Source organism: Amblyomma mixtum, chromosome 1 (genome assembly GCF_055824585.1).
Source record: "Amblyomma mixtum isolate Tamu chromosome 1, ASM5582458v1, whole genome shotgun sequence".
Lineage (NCBI taxonomy): Eukaryota > Metazoa > Arthropoda > Arachnida > Ixodida > Ixodidae > Amblyomma > Amblyomma mixtum.
This window is the reverse complement of record NC_143012.1, coordinates 269,320,931-269,342,729: the sequence shown is the minus strand read 5'-3', so window position 1 is coordinate 269,342,729 and position 21,799 is coordinate 269,320,931. Positions and strand designations below refer to the sequence as shown.

The 21,799-nt window shown below is 47.1% G+C and overlaps 1 protein-coding gene across 2 annotated transcripts in view; it reads right to left on the bottom strand.

The window, feature by feature from the left end:
- Window positions 1–21,799, bottom strand: part of LOC149371660 (cell adhesion molecule Dscam1-like) — a 324,006-nt gene that overhangs the window by 5,709 nt on the left and 296,498 nt on the right. For both annotated transcript variants that reach the window (XM_089565897.1, XM_089565898.1), the window contains exons 22-25: window positions 20,722–21,039; window positions 17,709–17,912; window positions 11,677–11,841; window positions 6,805–6,926 (exon numbers count right to left, since the gene is read on the bottom strand). In XM_089565897.1, coding sequence (XP_089422023.1) covers window positions 6,805–6,926; window positions 11,677–11,841; window positions 17,709–17,912; window positions 20,722–21,039 — 809 coding nt within the window. The remainder of the gene's footprint in view (window positions 1–6,804; window positions 6,927–11,676; window positions 11,842–17,708; window positions 17,913–20,721; window positions 21,040–21,799) is intronic.

The following is a 21,799-nucleotide window of genomic DNA, read 5'->3' as shown; positions in this document are numbered from 1 at the left end:
AAGAGGGAGCCGGGGCAATAGGCCAATTGGCCTGACGAGGTCCCGGCACCTGAAGCAGGGGCAGCGGTGCGCAGCACATACCATAGATATGCAAGCATGACAACATCACGGCAAAAAAATACAAAGAATTCGTGACATTATGTACACAAAACGAGATGGAGAAGCACTGTATTAGAAAGTTTGGCCACGGTATATAACACACAGGAGATGTAATCTATAGATATGTATAAATGCAATGGCATAACAAAAATGCAAGTAAATAAGCACTGCATACATTACAGACAACGTCAATAAAACACAAGATACACAATAATTACACAAAAGAGGTGCACAGGCACTGCACGGAAAACATAAACAATGTAAACATTCAATATTTACCAAAGACTAAAAGCGTAGTAATTTAATAAAGTAACATGATATGCAGTAAAAAAGTAAAAAGAACAAAATGTACGCCAAAAACGAGACGACCTTAAGAAAGTTTCCTGTTAAGAGAGGGTCAGTTTATAACAAAGGCTTGTTGATTTTTTTCTTAAAACCACTTAGAGAGATGGTAAATTCAGTTTCAAGGCTAAACACATTGAGAATAGTTGGTACCTGATAATTCAAACTTTGTTCTCCGTAGTTTGTACGGATTCTTGGTACTACTTTCATTATTTTGTGGAAGGGGTACCTTATTGTCGGGGTGTCATTGGTGGAATCATATTGTTACGGTGCATAGTTGCAAGGAGAAGACGACGTTGTTTTGGGACGTTCGGCAGTGAACGACGACGAGGACGTGGCAGTTTGTGCTGGAGTGATTTAGCTTGGTGTGCCTTCTGACTGTGGCCTGTACCGTCTGCCGCTAGGCTAACCCCCCCGTAATATTTGGTGGAGGTGCTGGGTATCACACCGGGACCCTGCCCTGGACCTCCGCAGCGGTCGACAGCTTCGAGCCATCACTATGCCGTCCAACCCACCTCCGGCCGCAGCATCACCACCAGCGCCGACCGTTGTCGTGGCGCAGCCTCGCGACCCAGGCACCTTTTGTGGCACCGATGATGTCGATGTCGAGGATTGGCTCGCAATGTATGAGCGAGTCAGCAAGCACAACCGCTGGGACGCGACGCTCATGCTTGCTAACGTTATTTTCTACCTGGCGGGCACGGCGCGCGTCTGGTTTGAGACGCATGAGGAAGACCTCACCTCTTGGGACAACTGCAAAGAAAAGCTCAGAGACTTATTTGGCAAACCAATTGGACGCAAGCTGGGTGCTAAAAAAGACCTTGCTTCTCGAGCACAGTCATCTACGGAGTCATACCTCTCCTACATCCAGGACGTCCTCGCTCTGTGCCGAAAAGTAGACAGCGCCATGCCAGAGACCACAAGGTGGGACACATCCTGAAGGGGATTGCTGATGATGCATTCAACCTTTTTCTTTGTAAAGATTGTGCAACGGTTGACTCCGTCCTCGAGGTATGCCGGCAATTCGAGCAGGCAAAACATCGCCGTATTGCTTCTCGTTTTGATCGCCTTCCGAACACTGCGGCGACATCCTCCTGCGAAGACCTGCCAACTCTGCGACAACCGTCCAATCCTGCCAATTTAACTAGAATCGTCCGCAGGGAACTGGAAGCTATGACTCCCGTCACCTTCGCCCCTCAACCGGCCGACTCTACGATTGCGCTGATCCAGGCCGTCGTTCGCCAGGAGTTTGCGAACGTGGGCCTCAATTCTGGCCTGCCGTCTGCGTCGCCCTGTTTGCCAAACACCGCTCCACTGGTTGCTGCTGCTTCACCGACTCCGACCGTACTACCACGTTACCGCTACCGGAATCCTGCGGATTGGCGCACCCCGGACGACCGCCCAACCTGCTTCACCTGTTCGCGTGTCGGCCACATTTCCCGTCACTGCCGCAGCCGTTGGTTTTCACCACCTCACCTCCGTTCCACTTACGATCGCCGTGCAGACTACGGACCTAGTTCCAATTATGATCGCCGTGCCGGCTTCGAACCACGCCAGACGTCTTCTCGTGCTGAGTCTCCGCACGCTTTCGACACTTCGGCCCAGCGAGGGTCCAGCCGCTCGCCTTCCCCTCAGATCCGCCGCTCTCGTTCGCCGCAATTTCGACGCCCGTCCACTCCACCCTTACCTGGCTGTCACTCGGAAAACTAACCAATGCAGCTCCCGGAGGTGATGCTGCATTGATGACCCGGCCCGAAAATCCTCTCCTGACCCTCGCTCCTCGCCGCAACCTTCTCGATATCTGCGTGGACGGTGCGCCAGTTACCGCGCTTTATGACACTGGCGCCCAAATTTCTGTCCTGAGCTCCTCGTTTCGCCGTCGTCTGAAGAAGGTTGTGACACCTGCCGTTTCCTCAGCCGTTCGCGTCGCCGACGGAAGTGCTGCTGCCGTTGTTGGACTGTGCACTGCGCGTGTTTCGATTGCTGGTCGTACAACCCCTGTCGCGTTCACTGTCCGCGACCATTGCCCCCACGATGTGATCCTCGGTATCGACTTTTTAACGACGCACGCGGCTCTAATTGATTGCACCACTGGCCTTCTTCGTTTGGACTTGCCGCTCTGCTCCGAAAGCGCCGATACCAAGCCGCCTCGCTTACGTGCCGCTGAATTTACTCGCTTGCCACGTGACGCTGCAGTCTATGTCCCTATGTCCCCGTTTCCCGCCGTTCCTGATGGTGTCTACGTCACGCACCCAATCAAGGACGTTGTCCTCCAGCGTAACGTCATCCTTCCACACACAGTCCTGACCGTCACCGGAAACCGCACCTACCTTCCGATTCTGAACTTCAGTCTCTCTCCCCAAGTTTTACCCTGTGGCATCGCGCTCGCTGAACTGGTTCCATTGGCCGAATGTACAGTTTCTGCTCTAACAGCTGCGCCTAACGCTGATCTCCATGCCCTTCCCCACTCGGCCGCTTCACGCCCGGACCCTATTTTTGCGATGATCGCGGCGGATTTGCCACCTGACCACGCCAACGCCCTCTGCGCCCTTTTAGCTTCCTACAGTGATGTCTTCGATTTCGGGAATCGTCCTCTTGGCCAAACTTCTGTCGTGACCCATCGCATCAATACGGGCGATGCGCCATTCTTGCGCAGCGCCAACACGAGCACTTTCGTGTGATTGCTTACGCCAGCCGCCTGCTCTCTCCTTCCGAACGTAACTACTCTATTACGGAGCGGGAGTGCCTTGCTCTTGTTTGGGCGTTAACAAAATTCCGCCCTTATTTGTTTGGAAGGCCCTTCTGCGTAGTTACGGATCACCATGCTTTGTGTTGGCTGTCCTCTCTTAAAGACCCTACAGGCCGTCTGGGTCGCTGGGCCTTGCGTTTGCAAGAATACACATTTAATGTTGTCTACAAGTTCGGCCAGCTGCACCAAGACGCTGACTGTCTGTCCCGCCATCCTGTCGATCCCCCTGACTCCCACACCCGTGATACCGACGACTGTGTACTGTCCGTATCAGACTTTCTGAACATTGGTGACGAGCAGCGCCGTGATCCATCTCTGCGCCTCATAGTCGACCGCCTCCGCAGCGACCCTTCCGATCCTGCTCTACGAATGTTCGTGCTGCATCACGATATTTTGTACCGGCGCAATATGCACCCAGATGGCGCCGACCTCTTGCTCGTCGTCCCGACCCATCTCCGCTCCACAGTACTTGCCCAACTTCATGACGCTCCTACTGCAGGGCACCTAGGCGTGTCCCGCACGTACGACAGCGTGCGCAGGCGGTTCTTTTGGCCTGGCCTTTACCGCTCTGTCCGCGGTTATGTTGCTGCTTGTGATCAATGCCAGCGCCGGAAAACGCCCCCACTTCCACCCAGTGGCCAGCTTCAGCCCATCGACATCCCGACTGACCCATTTTTCCGTGTTGGTCTCGACCTGCTTGGTCCTTTTCCCCCATCAACATCCGGGAACAAGTGGATTGCCGTTGCGACCGATTACACTACCCGGTACGCTATCACGCGCGCTATCCCTACCAGCTGTGCCTCCGATGTCGCCGACTTTCTTCTCCATGACGTCGTTCTACTTCATGGCGCTCCTCGTCAACTGCTTACGGATCGCGGCCCCTGCTTTCTTTCTAAAGTGGTCCACGACCTTCTGCGCTCCTGCTCTACCCGCCACAAGTTCACGACGGCCTACCATCCTCAGACCAACGGCCTTACTGAGCGTCTTAATCGCACCCTGACGGAGATGCTGTCTATGTATGTCTCAGACCACCATCGAGACTGGGACGTCAGTTTACCTTTCGTGACGTTCGCCTACAATTCCACACGCCACGATACCACCGGCTACTCTCCCTTCTACCTGCTCTTTGGCCGCGACCCGTTGCTACCCTTCGACAGCCTCCTGCCTCACGACCCTTGTACTAGCAGTTACGCTTGTGACGCCATTGCCCGAGCTGACGCCGCCCGCCAAATCGCTCGAGATCGCCTCGACGCTTCACAAGTCGCTCAAAAACGACGGTACGACCTTCATCACCGTGACGCCCATTACCCTCCCGACTCCCTCGTACTCCTCTGGCTCCCCGCGCGTCGTGTGGGCCTGTGTGAGAAGTTGCTGCCTCGTTACGTGGGTCCTTACCGCGTCTTGCGGCAACTGAGCGATGTCAACTACGAGATCGCGCCCCTGCAACCCCACACTCCTCGTGCGGCCCCCTCCACACAGCTCGTACACGTCGCCCGTCTTAAGCCCTACCATCCAAACCCACCATCTTAGGACACCCAGGGACTGTGCTTCCTTCCGCCCGGCGGAGGAGGGGGGGTAGTGTTACGATGCATAGTTGCAAGGAGAAGACGACGTTGTTTTGGGACGTTCGGCAGTGAACGACGACGAGGACGTGGCAGTTTGTGCTGGAGTGATTTAGCTCGGTGTGCCTTCTGACTGTGGCCTGTACCGTCTGCCGCTGGGCTAACCCACCCGTAATAATATAATCGATTTTTGTGTATATGCTGCAGCAGCGAAAGTTATAAATCTGCTTAGTGTTTAGTAGATGTGTATTTTCTAAAGAGGGGAGCAGTTGGCTGATTTAACGGTAAGCCACAAAATCCTTCTAATGCCCGCAAGACTCTTTTTTTGGAGTGTGTGAAGTTTTTCAATGTTACCAGCTGTCCTGGTTCCCCAGACTAAAATACAGTACGATAGCCTGGAATAGAAAAAGGCATAATATATTGCTAGCATAAGCCAAACAGGTATTAAATTTACAATTTTATCATCTGCATGGTCATTGGGTCATAATAAATTTATTTCGTTAGAATGTCTCGCTTTTAAAATTTTTAGGAAAACAAACGCATAATAGCAGCCGATGGTTCTTTCCCACATTCAGAAAGCTTGAGATTTAGGGAAGTAATTGTAGGTGCCAGCGATCGTAATCTGGATTACTTACGTGCATGTAAATATAGGGGGCAACAGACCCTTACGAATGCTTCAACAATTGGGAAAAAAAATGGCTACCTTGTCTAGGATTTCTTATGTGCATGCAAACACAAAGAACTGACCACTGCGAGCGCTTTCTCAATTGTGAATTATGTAGGCCGGCTAGCTTAATAAGAATTACTTATGTGCGCGTAAGCATAAAGGGGAACGCTACGAACGAATCAATAGCGATGAACACAGCTCTATTCAGCAGAGCTGAGTGCACGGTGCGTTAAAGAACCTCCTCAGGTTTTCCCCTCCCTTGTTCATTTTGTGATCGCCAAGGACCATCTACCACACCCTTTCTCTACCATGGACTCCTCAGGAAAGGGTTACGTTTGGGTTTTTATAACACGGTCACACATCATTGGTAAACTTTACTGCCTGTAGGCAGTCGTGGGAATGAGGATAAGCACACAGACAAGGATAATGCAGGCAAAAGGATATTTTTTTAAAGGCAGGATTTGTTGTTCGAAAACACAACTCCTGGTAGTGTTTCATGCCCCAAGTTAGCCCCTGTGGTGAGGCCATCATTCAGCTTTATTATTTCCAGAGATTTAAGACTAAGCTTCTCAGAAATTTGCTCTCCTTGTCAATCAAGTTGTGGATTTCGGCCACGATTCCCCCCATTACGGATACGCTGTAACAAGAACAGTAAGACAGGTAAATATATTTTACCAGCTGCTCATGGCGTATTGCTAGCGAATATCCATTCAGCTCCTGAATAAGGTTGTTAAAGATAATTGTCTCCTTTGAGTGCCAGAAAGAAAGGAAGTTAGAGCCGCATTTCGAGTCTCTAAATATCCACACAAACAACAATAAGTCTAAACGCTCTTCAAATCTAACAAAACAGAAATCATTTCTAAGAAGGACGGGTAATGATTCCTTTGCAATAGGCGCCGGCTCATGAATACCTGAACGGAACAAAGGCCAATTCGTTCACACATTCCAGTCGCACACATGCTGCTGTTCTCTTTTCTAACTTTTTTTCAGCGACACAAAGGCATGTAAAGACAGCAGTCCGTATTGTTTTCTGTCTTTTCAGCGCACTGTTTTCCAATAAAGAATCCTATATACGATTGGACGACATTATGTAAAAGAGTCGTATCTCAGCACACCGGCTCAGAACGGCCCCCATATGCATGCCCACCCGTATGCCCACCCATATGCATGCACTAAGGCACGCATCGGAGTCGAATACGAGACAATGGTCGAGGCAGTGCGGGCTTCGGTCGCTGTCTTCCTGTCGGGTCGGCATTCACCGGGCGAAGGTAATTGCATCACCATCTGTGGAGCGTTCTGGAGGATAACGCTGGCCCGGTGAACGCACAGCGCGCGAGAGATTTGAAAGCGAGCCTTCGTTATGCAAATGCGCGCCCTCTGCTCACCCGGTACGCTATCGCCACGGCGGCAGCGCAGTCGGCGTCCGTCGCCAGTAGCCTCTGTTGCTGGGCCTGCAGCGCAGCGTATGGCTCGGCGTACTCGTGGCCGCCATCTTCGCCCCGACGCCCTGCGAAGTGGGAAAGGGGAAGCGGGAAATTCGCGTGTTCTTATTTACTTGCATTGCCTCGAATTACTACCTTCATCTCCATGAACTATCATGCACCCCGTGCGCAGCCACATTACAAACGCACAACGGCACGGCCCGCAGAGAAACCGTGGCAAATGTACATCGGAGAGGGAGCAAGCAGGAATTAAGGTGCACGGCAGATAAAGGGCACCTCAAATGAAGTGCATCCTTTTAGCGAAATCGCAAAACATTATCCTGCAACACTGGGCGGTGAGCTGGGGAGAAGTTAAGACGGAGGCAGCGATATCTGCAGCTCTTGCTCTCGTGTAACAATTTCTTGATGCTTAAGGCACTGAAGCGCTGTTTTGTAAAAAAAAAAGAAAGAACTCCTTGAGTGACATTGAGGGACAAGACTCTCTTCAGAAGTGAGATAGATTGACGCCTATGGGCTAGACAAATCAGAGAGGTGATGGAGCTAGAGTTCACCAAGATTGAGGGATGAATTTAAGGCGTGGCATGCCTAACTGGCGTTGGAGTTCTACCTGTATGAGGCGCTCTTAGTGACACTGCTTGACTGCTTAAAGTATGCGCAAAGACGCTCGTGTGACGACCGAGTCCCTGGGGACGAGGGAAGGGTGAGAGCTGCGTCACTTCACGGAACCTCGGACGACTAAAAAATCTACCATGGAGGAAGCAGGTGAGAGCAGGGACAAATTGGAAGCTGTGCTGAGGCAGAACAAGAAATTTATAGAGGTCGTCGAAAAGGAGGGAAAAAAAGCTTTCCACGCAATGCGTAATTTAAATAAGACTATCGCGGACTTCGACAGCAAGGGCTCTGCACACGAAACCAAGAGTTGGCTTTGAAACGACGCCACAATGGCTGTTCTACAGGGCAGGCGGGACCTCTTCAAATAGCCACACGGTTGCACATGAAGGGGCTTGCTAGATTTCGGCTTCAGGCTCGCTACGAAAACCTCGCTGCTTAGCAAGACTCCAAAGAATCCTTTAAAGAGAAGTTAGCGTGTTACAAGACTAGCGCGGAAAATTGGAAGAAACTTCAAAAAGAGACTCAGATGAAAGCCGAGTCCGTAGCGGAGTATTTACTGGAGATCAGAACGCTGTGGAGATCAGATTCCGGTGTGGGCTAGTTGTTCATGCTTAACAGATTCACAACAGCGCTACGGAACGAGGACAGAAGGAACACGAAAAACAGCGCCCGCCCTGTGTTTTTCATGTCCCTTCTGTCCTCGTTCCCTAGCGCTGCGGTGAATCTGTTTATTAAGCATGAACCAACTAGCCCACACCAGAATCCTCTGTTGAGGGCCATGAACCAAACTGTCCCAGGCTCTGTGTGGACGCAGCGTTTGTCATGTCGACAGGCTCGGAAAGATTTGGTTGAATCCAACGGATTCTGATTCATGTGCATTCCATGCAAACTGTTAAATAGCTTCACTTTGGAGAGGGGTCTCATTTTTCCCAAAGTGACTTTTCAAACTTTTTGCTATCATGAAGTTTTACTATGTTCCGCTTCAGCTGTTCGTTCAATATCTACGGAGTTGGATGCCATGATGGCTCCATACAGTCTGTTATATTCGCTTGCTGACATCCATTAATATTAAAGAACAGGCGATGGTTTCCAAATTTGTGTCATGTTTTGCCCCACTCTAGCTACTTTTTGACAACAGGCACTGGCCTTAATGAACAGTGGTAGAGACGCAATGATTCAGTAACTCAGCAGAGCAATGTCATTTATTTTTTCTTTGGTTATATGTATGTCATACGATACTGTTTCAGTTTGTATAATGTTGTTTTGTATTGCAATTGTTTCATTCTACACGGACAAATATGTATGTTTTTTTTCTCCTGAATCGTCAGTAGACTTATTTGTATTCATTTTGGGATCCACGACTAGCCTCTGGCTAAGGATCTTTGAGTGTCTTTATGTAATTGTATGTGTACTTTGAAATAAAGGAAGGAAGAAAGAGAATCGCCGACCGGCCTCTGTACGAGCAATCCCGCCTGTCTAGTCACACATTCACTACAACCCACATTGCTCAAAAACAAAAAATGGGGTGTAGTTATGCTCTAAAAACTATAGATTAAAAGAGGTATTAGAGTGAAATTATTGCATTCTATTTCTTTCTGATATATTTTCGTAAGTTAGACGTAAAGATAAAGGCATTCGTCCAACCGGACTTGACTGACCAGATACATTTTTTCATTCGTTTTTCAACCAATCTCTTTGTTGAAAGCACCTTGGTCCAAGGGGACCTTTGTGCCCACCGTTCAACGCAGCTGTGTGAACCCTTAGTTCTTGCGCTATGTTGGCCCTTAGTTTATTAGTATATGACATCAGCCTTCATCTACGCGAGGTCAATGACGCATCATCGATGTCGAAGCTAATAGATGGCGACTGCGGTACCGGGTCTGAAAACCTTGCAGACATTTAGGAACTTTACGTTCTCATGTAGCGTTACCCTCAGGACAGCAATACGCCGTTTTCTATATCTTTCCCTCTCTGCTTCTCCATAACCCCGCACTTGGGTCTTCAGTCTTCCCCACGAATGATCCACTTCAATCAGTGAAGCGACGACTGCCTAACTTTAGCTATACGCGATACGAGAGGCAGAGAAAAAAATGCCACTTTCTTCAGTTGCTAATTTACGCAGCGACGCCCCAAAAAATATTACAAAGAACGCACTGAACAAAAATTATTAAAAATAAAAAAGAAACGAGGCATAGAGCAGAATAACCGCCAGAGTCTGGTCTGTATCTATCCGAGGACAATGTATCAACGCTTAGCATGAACCAGAGAAGATAAAATTTCCGTTCAGCTTTAATAAAGACCAGCTTTAGAAGTAAAATTGCCTTTCTAAGAAGCGAACACAAAATTTGAAGCAAACATTCTTCTGGGCCCTCAGCCTAAGAAAAGAACGCCCACAGTGGGGACCGCTTACCCACAGCCTCATTTAGGCAGAGTGTCTCTGAGTGTAATCATGGTAAGGAACGCCACAACGAGATGAAAGCAAAACGTTTTAAACTGTTCTTGTAAAGGTTTATGCCTGCGTGGTCGGAAACTGTGGAGGCTATAATGAAAGTATAGTCAGTTTTGGAGAAGTATTAGGTAATGCATAAATAAAGAAACTAGACCGACGTTATCCTAGACAAAGTAAAAACTACTTTTACAAACTAGTCCTCTGTTTATATTTAACGTGGTTGTCTGATACTCCAATCTAAACAAAGTGGAAACAGGGTACCACTTCATGAGCCGTCACCAAGTGGTGAGACAAGGATCCACCGGGGTAGGTAACATTTTGTTCATGTTTCGACGTGACCTTCCAGGGAAAGCGATGTTCGTTTATGCTGCACCCTTTCTTCCAGAAATATCTTTGCATAAACTCACTGAATATATTTGGTGCCAATGCTCTGTGGGAAAGCTCCCTTTTTGCCATTTATTAGTGAAACGTGAATTTGATTTGTCCTCTGCCAAGAAAATATTTCCATACGCAAATGCTGCCTTCGAAAGGGAGGCAATCCATGCAGATTGATGAAAATAGTCTCCGAGGCCACGCTAATGAACCTTCCTGCCCTTCTTACGCGAGGAAGAGAAAGATGGTGCTGCAAACGTGGAATGGCGAAGTCGCTACCCGTCTGGTTGTACGGAAACCATTCGATAAGAATCACTAGAGTAAATGTCACTGAGTCAAGGAAATTCATGATCCCACGCTGCTGGAGGTTGATGGCGCACGTTACGTAAGGCTTTGGTCAATGAACGAATGAACGACTTACACGTTATACCGTTCTCGGTAACGACACCTTTAATGACGCTGTTACGGAGACAAAGTGACTGCGACACAGTGGGAGCGCATTTAGGAACTCTGGGCGGAGTAAAGAAAAACTTGTAAGGAGACAAGCGATGGACCGAGACCTGATCACTGTAGGCTGCTTGGTACTTGACAAACTTGTTCAATGAAAGAGGATTACGAGGTCAGCGAACTGTGCTTTCAAAGTAAGGCGCATGAAGTGATCTGGTAGTCCGAATAAAATCCATGAACGTTTTTTACAACGAAAGATGTCAGAGCTACGTGTCAGAAAATAAGAAGTCGTGGAGCCGTTCGGGAAGAACTACAAGGTGAGAGGCGTGGCGATCGTCGAGCTCTCCATCTTGGTCTGGCTTCGAGTTCCGAGAAAGATGAGCAGAATTAAGATATTCTCGTTCAGTAGACGTGGATATGGCTTGAAAATTTTTAGCTCTTAGGGAGAGGTCCGGGACAATAGAAAAACAGCGTATCTCGAATGATCTTGCAAAAGCGCCTCTCAAAACTAAATGCCATGCCCCCGCTGCTGTTGTAATTCGTAGTACAATTGAAGTGTTCGTCTACAGTACGTAGAAAATTAGTTCCTATTTAAATGACACGTTTCTTGAGCTTCTGTTGTTTGAAACGCGTATTATAGCTTAAAGGTTAATGAAACCTCTAACTGTCGTAAGCATATCTACTCGAAGGTCACTCTGTTTACAGAGGGCTGCACTCAACCAACATCAATCAGGACTCAATCTCTTTGAGCTGCTGGTTCCAGTTGAACCTTTAGAGATGGAGGCTAGGTTACTGAGGGAAGTGGTACAAAAGACAAAAAGATGCACTTAAGCTATTATATTTCACTACGACCACGATCATATCACGCCACTGCTCTAAGTGAACAAATAGCATCTGTGCGACAGAAAAAAAATGAAATACACTTCTGCTCTCACCTCGTCTTGATCCCGATGCGACGGGAACTGGCTTGCGTGCAGGCGAGGCGTAGTAAGAGGTAGCCTTTGCGTAGGCATCTTGCTGCTGGAGACGCTCCTTCTTGGAGCAAAACTCCGTCATGCTCATGGAGTCTGTGCTGCCTTGGCACTTGCGCAAAGGGTCGTCTATAGGACATCGCGCAGAGAAGGAGAGGAATCAGCAAATCAGAAGAATTCACCGACGAAAAATTAAATGTGGTTCAAATCAAAGTCAAAGTCAAAGTCAAAGTCAAATTTATTTTCAACATCAAACGTCCGCTAGACAGGTGTGATGTTGAGGGGGGGGGGGGGGGGGGGGGCAAGCAAAAAGCCTGAAAAAGGCTTGACAGGGCCTGCACCCCGTTGCAGATGGCGGAGCGACGCAGAAACCGACATGATAAGAAAAGAAAGACAAGTACATTCTTATTTCATGTACAAGAAAAAGAAGACACAAAGATACATCAAGGCAGGAATTACAGTGCAAGTAGCAAAGATACAAGAATACAAGATACAAAAATACAATACAAAAAATACAATGCAAGAATACAAGATACAAGAAAGGTGAAAAGGACTAGTTACAAGGCAAGGAATAGCTAGGAAATTTGAAAAACTCGCAATAAATACCTATAGAAATAAAAATCACAGAAGTTTCAGAGCACTTTGATTACGAGTGAGCGATATGGGCAGCATTTAATACACTTGGTAAGGTGTAGCGCAGCATCTGGAGACCGTAATTGGTTCGTGTACATGGTAACTGCCATTGTTCTGTGCTCTTTGTGTTATAAGCAGCGTGCCGTAATTTTATTTCTGCAAGTTCCTTGAGATAAAAATCATTATTTTTCATCGAGGTCTGATAGCGTGATGCAAGCACTGAATTATAAAGATTTGGTAATGAGATTAGGTTCAAGCTTTCAAAAATGGGCTTGGTGTGGGCATCATAAGCAGCATTTGAAATTATGCGCACAGCTTTCTTTTGCAACCTGTGTATTTTAGCAAGGTTAGTAGCAGTTGTGGTGCCCCAGACTAGGTGAAAATATCTTAAAGTTGAAAAAAAGAGGCTATGATAAAGCAATAATTTTATGTTTGGGGCAAAAGAAATCGCAGGCGCGATAACATCCCAACACTACGAGATAATTTAGAGCAGGTCGTTTGAACGTCATCGTCCCACGTCATGTTCTCTTGGAAAAGAACACCGAGACTTTTTACAACAGGCACCACTTCCATGTTTGATCCAGCTAGGCTAAGCTAGGCTAAGCTGGAAGCGTGCGTTCATCGGCTTGTTTTTGGGGCGGAATAAGACTGCCTTCGTTTTAGAGACGTTTATAAGTAATGAGTTTACCATGCTCCAGTCCGCTAACAGCGTAAGTACATCATTGGCTTTAGATTCGATCGCAGTCAAACTAGGCCCTGGAAAGAACAAACTGGTGCCATCGGCATATATGATAAATTTAGTGTCGTCGTTAATGTTAACAATGTCATTTACATAGATATTGAATAGCAATGGCCCGAGAATACTGCCTTGTGGGACGCCACTCCCGAGACCAGAAAAATTAGAAGTGTACCCGTGTATTTGTACTAGCTGTTTGTTTGTTTGTTTTATGGGGTTTAACGTCCCAAAGCGACTAAGGCTGTGAGAGACGCCGTAGTGGAGGGCTCCGGAAATTTCGACCACCTGGGGTTCTTGAACGTGCACTGACATCGCACAGTACACGGGCCTCGAATTTCTCCTCCAAAGAAATTCAGCCGCCGCGGCCGGGATCGAACCCGCGTCTTTCGGGCCAGCAGCCGAGCACCATAGCCACTGAGCCACCGCGGCGGCTATTTGTACTAGCTGCTGTCGATTATTTAAGTAACTATGCAAAAGTTTCAAGAATGTGCCGCGAAATCCGTAGTGTTCTAACTTAGTTGTGAGAGTAGTATGATTAATTCGGTCAAAAGCCTTCGAGAAATCCACAAATATTCCTAGCACGTAATATTCATGTTCGGAAGAGTCCAGGATAATTTCTTTTTGTTTTAGTAATTTTGTCTCGGTTGAGCGGTGTTTAGTAAATCCAAACTGCAAGGGTGTTAGCAAGGTGTGTTTTGCCAGAAAACGGTTAATTCTATCGTGCATCAATTTTTCAATTCCCTTAGAAAGGACCAGTAGGATCGATATCGGCCTCTAGTTGGTCATATTGTTTTTGTCGCCTCCTTTATAAATAACCGACACTCTCGCCATTTGTAAGCGGGACGGCAAATGCCCTGTCGAAAAGATTAAATTAACATGTACCAACAAAGGAGCTAAGATATCAATGACATGCTTAAGTGGATGAATCTGCAAGTCGTCAACATCAACACACCTACTGGATTTCACAGACAAGAACACTTCTTTGACTTCAGGCACAGTAGCCGGGAACAAAAATGCACTTTCTCGCATTCTGTTTTTCAAATATCGTGTACAATTCGGGTCATGCTTACTGCACGCCACAGAGGCAAAAATTCTATTAAATGCTTCAGCTAGTTCGTGACCAGTAAGGATTTCTTCATTGATAGCCAACTTGACAGGACAATCACCGTGGGCTGAGTGGCGATTTAAAACAGAATTCAGTCGCCTCCAGATAAGGTCAGATCGCTTGGATATGTCGTTGTTCAGCAGGTTTTTGAAATAACGTTGCTTACTTCTACGCAGAAGCTTGTCCGTTCTATTTCTTTGTTTCTTGAATGATTTAAGGTCTTCAATATTTCTGGTCTTTAAGAAGCTGAAGGTAGCACAATCAGCTGAAGCTAGCAATTTTTTTGCACAGAAATCTACCGAAATATCAGTGTCTATACTGAACCGTCTAAAGTAGCTGTTCCATAAGTAGCTGTTCCATAGCTGTGCCAACAAGTTATAAGACATATTTGGTTTGAAGTTGTACAGGTACAGAGCTAAGCTAACAGTGTAAAAGTTAAAGGGACGCTCAGTACAGATTAGAATGTATCGAAACATTATCGCGTACCTATGGCGAAGATGCTACTTTCCCCGAAAACGAATTTTTAATGAGCGAGAAAAAAAATATGAAAGAACATCCATATATCGCCACCATGGGTCATTTTCGCGAGCACATTATGGTGCAAGATAGTTTTCTGTGTGGGCATCCTTCAGTTAGGGTATTCCAGCATTAATTTCCAAGCAGGGGTCACGTAGTACATTTCAGTGTCTGTGTCATGGGTTTGAATCAAATGGAGAGAAAATTTTCTAATCTAATTTTCTTGGCAACAAATGCGCGTTTCGCTGACGGACAAACGTTACCACACGTTTTAGAAAGCGTCACACGATTGATTTTTACGAAACAAAAAAAAAAGGTTTATTTGTCCTTATTGTCCTTTTAAACACAAACACTGAGACAGCTTCACGGAGTGAAGGGTGACATTGCTGGAATATTAAATTGTTCGCGAACTTTGCCATTCACCTCAGAAACGAATCGCTTACGTCATCTCAGTGATGAAAACATGTGCCCAAGCGGTCTCCTGTGCTATATAGTTATGTAGTTCCTTTACTTTAGTCTTAGCGCCATTCATTCATGAACCTCTCTAGAAAAAGAAGTCGCCGCAATTAGTTTAGTTTGTAACGTCCGATACAAGGAAAGTAAATATGCTTTCACAGTCGAACAGCGCCACGAAACACTACTATCGGTGCTTACGCTTCCTATAGGAGTGAAATCGGTCGGTTTTCCCTGATTATATAGTATTCAGATTATTTCACGGTATATAAGCGCCCTTCAAATGGTATTACGAATTCCTCAAGGCCGCCTTCAAGACAGACTTTTCAGTGGGGTAGCATAGGTTGCGCTTACTCCAGCAATGCGCGCATCAGACTTTGTGAAGCCAAGAAACCTGAGAAGTAAAGGAAGCTTACTGCTGGTGTTACAACATTCCATGGTTCCCCTTTAGTGAGTCACTCGGTAAAATGAGGCATAACTTTCTGAATATGTTCCGAAGACCGGTCCAGTGGTACAGCTTTTAATAGGGCCGAGTTCAATACTGCTTCAAAACTGTTAATCGAAAAGAACAGTGACACTACGATTATGTACACTAGGCGTGATGCTTCTCAAAAACTTTCATGTTCCGCGGCCCCACAAGGCACAATAAAATGCTAAGCATGTTCCACAAAACGACGTTATAACGTCGTTAATGTCCCAAAAGCTCGTGCTCGGAGTTCCAGACACGTGACAGGGGATGTCAGTGGCCCCGTTACGTAACACCTGAAGGATAGGCTGTAGCTGACGCCTGGGCGCCGCGCGATTGCATTTTCACCGACAAACTTCGCTTCCAAAAAGTCCTGGGCCGCTTTCGGGGCGAAAGAGCTCTTCCCCAGCCGCTCCTGCTGCTGCTGCTAAGCCAGAAACAAGCATGCGTGAGGGGAGGTGGCACAACCGTCGACTTCGAGCTCGCAAAATCAAATTTGGTCACACGCGACGGCGGCTTATGCAACAAAATCGTGAACGGCACCACCAGCTCGCCCGAAAACAAGGCACGTCAAGTAGACTATAGACTGTGCTCCCCAGGCGGCAGCCCCTTTGAAACGAGCAAACGTAACTGGCTTAGAGCGACGTCACTGGTGATGCCGAGTGCGTCGAACGTGCGAACGCAGTCGCGTCTCGTCGTCGGCGATTGTTGCTGCTTGTGGCGGCATCTTTTGTCCACGTACTTCTTGCCTGGAGGCATTTTCGTGTGCGTGCAGGCGGGCGAGTGCGTGCCCACGCATTCGCGTGTGTGACTGAAAACAAAGCAGTTTAAGCGAAGAAAAAAAAAGACGAACAGTAGAGAAGATGCGAGTTCAAGTTTATGACGCACGCCGTGAGGCACCAAAATACAATGAGGAAAAAAAATGCAGTGAGCGTGGTACGTTCTGCCTGCGTGTGCGTCTGTGGGGGAATCGATTTTGTCTTACTCTACTTCCTCATGTAAGCTGGGATGCGAGGACTTTAAATATTTCAGAGTCGTGTTTCCGTCGGCGTTATTTGAGATTGTCGTTCCCTTTCAAACGTGCTGCTCCGAGTCGAACGAAATGGCCTGAATATTTGATGCGGGAGAAGTTTGTAGCGCCGTCGCCGCGGCAACTGCCGCATCGGAAGAGACCAACGCGAGGCAGCCGGCAATAGCTTGCGATGTAGCTCATCAGGCCGGATGCAGTCGAAGATGTCACGATAAACTGAGTGAACTGAGCGACTAGTTGGGCGTTCGCGTGTGCTGAGAGCGCAAGTTGGGTTTTCTTTCCTTCGGGACGTGCCCTGTGCACTCTCGTTTGCCTCTCTGCACGCGACAGGAGGTACTAGTTTGGGTTGGTTATATGAAATAACGGTCAAAAAAATTTCGAACACCGTTTAGAGTCCTTGGCTGGGTTTAGGCGAGAACGCGAAACTTTTCCTGCCATTCGCCAACCCTTTGAATGCTTCGCTCCCAAAGGCGCCCGTTAGCTGCTTCGGCCTACAACTTGAGAAGCACAAAATTTACATTTACAGAACGGAAATACCGTTAAATTGCCTCGAAGCTTCTAACACGCAACTCTCTGGCGGGTGGTCGCGTTTCGACAAACTTTATAGACACTAATTCTCACACACTGCCAAGGACTGAACTTGGGCAAAGGCGCTCACTGAAAGCCTAAGCGGAGGAGTTTGTACGGTCACAAGTGAGAGCAAAAATATTTTCGTAATGCATTTTATTGCAACCGTCCGTGCTTCGTTTCGCAACCTAGGCACAGCCAAAAATTAATCAAAAGTTGAAAGGTTGTAGTCATAACGAAGTGTTGTTACCCATCATCACTATCCCCGTCATTATCGCTATCATATATAGCCCAGCTATGCCCGCCAGAATAGCAAGTCATCTCTACCCGTGACATCTCATCATTCTATTCAGCGGATGTCATGAACACTCCGTAATGCATTTTATAGCCAAATGGTTTGATTTATTAGTAAATAAATTGGAGTAGGCGGGAGTGACGAAAACCGTGTGTCCATCACTGGTGCTGATGATTTGGACACCATCTTACTCACCCATGTGGTTCTCGTCCCCTGTGCCAGCGGCACTGTAGGCGTCGTTCTGTCGGCGGAAACAGACCATGACCAGGGCGACCACAACGATGAGCACGAGTACGGACACGCTGACCGGAAGTAGTATGGACAAGTTCCGGTACAGCGGTACGTCGCCGCCGTCTCCGGCTTGGACTCCGGATGATCCATGGGTGGAGCTCACTCCGGCTATTAAGACAAAGAAGCAACGCTCAGGTCAATTTCGCCCTAATATCAGTATCAATAATGTAAATACGCTTAGTAATTTACAAATGGTATCAAAAGAAACAAGAAATATTCGAAGAATTTCTTCATTGCGCATGTACCGCAGGATAGGAAACTCAAACATGAGGTTAAATACTAGTTTAAACGTATAGGTTAAATATAAAAGGCACCTTCATTTTCGTGGTTTACCAGAGCACGGGATCTTTTCAACCACATCTCGAACTCGCGTGAATAAATTGAGCGCTGACTTTTGCCATTTAACGGAACGATGAAATAAGGATCAAGCGTAGTTGGATCTGTGCGTCCAGCTGCGTGAACTGAAATTTAAATTGTGCGATGTAAGCCGAATGACGTTTAGAGGATTTACAAGCTTCAGCTCTTGACCAGGCCGAAAGAGCCACCCACCTCTTGTGTTTGTTTCCAAGAAAAAGTTTGAATACTGCTTCCTTCGTGCGCAAAGTGACGAACACATTTATTAAATAACAAGACAACCGCAACAAAAAATATTACACTGTATTTGAAGCTTTACAAACTGCTTGAAACATGGTTTATGTCCACCTGTTTCAAGTTTATTAGTTAAAGTAACTTATATTGAACTTTATACAAAGATTAAGCAAACAAGGGAAGGGGAATGAGGGGTTCGTTATATATATGAGAGAAGCCAACAGCCACAGAAACCAAGGGGCACAGGGGATTTTAAATTTACTTATTTTATTTTGTGCTGTTGTTCGGTTTAGAATATTACTGAATATGTTATTGGTTAAAGCTAATTGATTGGAAAAGCAGAAAAAAACAACCAAATGCCGCCGGTGGGATCCGAACCCACGACCCCCAAATTACGCGTCTGGTGCTCTACCGCTGAGCTACGGCGACGGCTGTCAATTCTTCTGCTTTCGGGGGTATTTATGCTTACAAATAACCTAATCTTGAGAGTGTTCATCAGCGCCACCCACGTTCTTAAGCGGCAAAGATGTAAACGCACATTTGTTTCCACTAAGCGATCAGCTAAAATTCTACTCCGTCGTAAATTTCGCGACATGTGCCAATTAATTTAAATTCCTGCAACCTGTAAGCTAAGATCCTTATGCAATTCAGCTCTCAAACTTATACCGCCTGCTCAAGAATGCGGCTTGGTCTGCCGCAGGCGCCACGAAGCGTTGGCCGCTGGTTCCGAGGCCATGCTTCTCGGTATGTTTGCAATTTGTGACATTAACGGTACCCTGTTCACTTTAACTACTCTTCCGTCTGCAACCCTTTGATGCGCGCTCGTGACGGCGTCGTTCCACCAAAACTGAAAGTCACGCGACTTTTAGAAGCTTAGCTCGCCTGTATCGGGCTGCCAGGATAAGAAAACTGCCAGAGCGTAGTACAGCTACGTCTGTGGTGCGACAGCCGCGGGCTACAGCAACATTATAACCTCGGACTCAGCGGCTGAAGCTCTGCTTATCTAGCGTGAGTCCAAGCTACTCGCTCGAGGATTCGCACTGAGTTCTCCCGTGGTGGTATATCCCTTAACGAAGGAAGGAAAAGCTTCTGGGATACCGGCCCTTGGCATTACCACCATTTCAAGCAAGAGACTCTAAGTTTCTTAGCCGTTCATTCTTCTATGCTTAGTTAAACGAAATATGTTCATAGCACGCCATTCTAAATCATTACGGCGTTGCAGAATAACAAAATTCAGCCGTAATAACAGTCCATGATTGGTCAGCGCCATAAGTGTCCGCTACAAGCAACCAACGCACGCCTTCACGAGCAGACCACTGTAAGGTGCTCCCAGCAACCGATGAGCTGACGTTGGTTCCATAGCTGACATTGATTTTAACCCATGGCTGAGGCTGATTCTGTGTTTATTTCAATGACCGTTGAGTGCAGGTGGTAGATTACGCGGCAGCGCATTTGGTGTCTAGTTTCTCGTCTACCCCATCACCCGAGGTCTTGTCCGAACAATTTCTTCTCTATAACTACAAGGACATGAGACAGACAAAGAACGATTTTATAAGGAAACTGACTGAAAAATAGTTATTCTTTGGTGTATTTGTTCATCTTTACTCTTAGGCCATTTTAGCCGGCGTGGTGGCTCAGTGTTTATGCACTCGGCTGCTAACCCAAAAGACGCGAGTTCGATCCGGGCCGCAGCCGCCGAATTTCGATGGAGGCGAAATTTTAGAGGCCGGTGTCGAAATCCATTCACTACGGCGTCCCCCATAGCCTGAGTCGCTTTGGGACGTTTAACACTCCCAAACCATAAACCTTTGGTCATTTGCCTTACACATGGTAGGGGCACGGGACGAATCGAAACGGCAATCACATAAACGGGGCAAAACAAAAGTAAAACAACACCACGAGCATGCAGTATCGACAAAGCCACAGAAATCTAAGAATAAAACGTAGAAAATACCACATATATTCTACCTTACGTCAAGCAGTCAGAGTCCACAGATGTAAAAAAACTGATTTAACCTTACTTTAAAATGGTGATCTCAGTATAGTTGTATCACCATGAGGAAACTGATTCCTATCTGTACAGTCAGGCCTGAATGAAACGCGAACACGCATTGCTGAACTTTTCTGCTCTGCAGCGAGACATTCCTTTACGACCATTTATGAACATGTACTTCTCTAAACCCTTTCCCCAGAATCATAAATCAGACAAGTGTTATACTGAAGCTGAAAGTACACGGGTAAAATATTTAGTTTTGTCTACAGGCGCTGTTCGCGTTTCATTCATTCTGGCCGGACTGTACTTGCTACAATGGTAAGAAAAGCTGCTGACCCATGTGCGACCTGTTGAGCGTCCTGAATGTGTAGTCAGCCTCGGTGGTGCCGGCGTCGGAGTAGGCACTGACGCGCACCTCGTACTCCCTTCCCGGTGACAGGTGGCGCAGCTCGAAGTGCCTCTGGTGCGCGGGAATGGCGTCAGACACCAGCTTCCAGGACTGTTTCTGTTGCTGCTGCTGTCCGGGTCCCGCAGGCCTGATGTGCACACCGAAGTGGAGGATCGGGCAGCCACCCGACTGCCACATGTCCAGTCTCAGCGTGGCCGAAGTAGCATTCAGACCGATAAAGTTTTCCAGCTTGGACGAGACTGGCGCTGCATGGAGCCGCGAAAATGTGGACACCAAGGACATGTAATGATGCATCTGTCGGATGACTCACACTGCATGCCAGAATCTAGTTTAAATTTTTAATTGCAAGGTGTACGTGCCATAGTCGCGTGACGGGGATGACTGCCTTAAAATGAAACACTGAAAGATTATGCTATGTCATTATATGGCATACTGTTTGGGTCTTTGGGGTATCATAAATGTTGGTATTGATGATAACAAAAATAGTATGCCTATCTATGCTAGGGTGCAGCCAGAGAAATTTTTTTCAAATGTATTTCGCTCGAACGTCTGCGCTGGCCAACAGTATAAACAGGTCGCTGTCAAAAAAATTGTATATAATGTGGTGCCAAACATAGGTTAATTACTGTAAGTATGGCGTATTGCAATTGCAAATTGACGTGCCAAAGCTGCACATGAGCCATGTAACACACCATAATGTCTCTACGGATTGATTTCTACCATCTGAAACTCTTTAACGCCCACTGACATTGTACGGCGCGCAGGCGCCTTTAGAATTTCTTCTTCATCGAAACGCTGCCACCGCAACCTATATTCGATCCCACAACGATTCCCCTACCAGCAGCCGAACACCAACGCCACTGAGTCACAGCGGCGGATGTTGTAAAAAAATCCTCATGACAGAATGGATCAGTGCTTACGGGGCTTTGGATTACAACGCAAGCGTCCAAAAAAGGGCCCTTGAAGTGAAGAACATTTTCCACAGAGATAAAAAAAAAAGCGCTT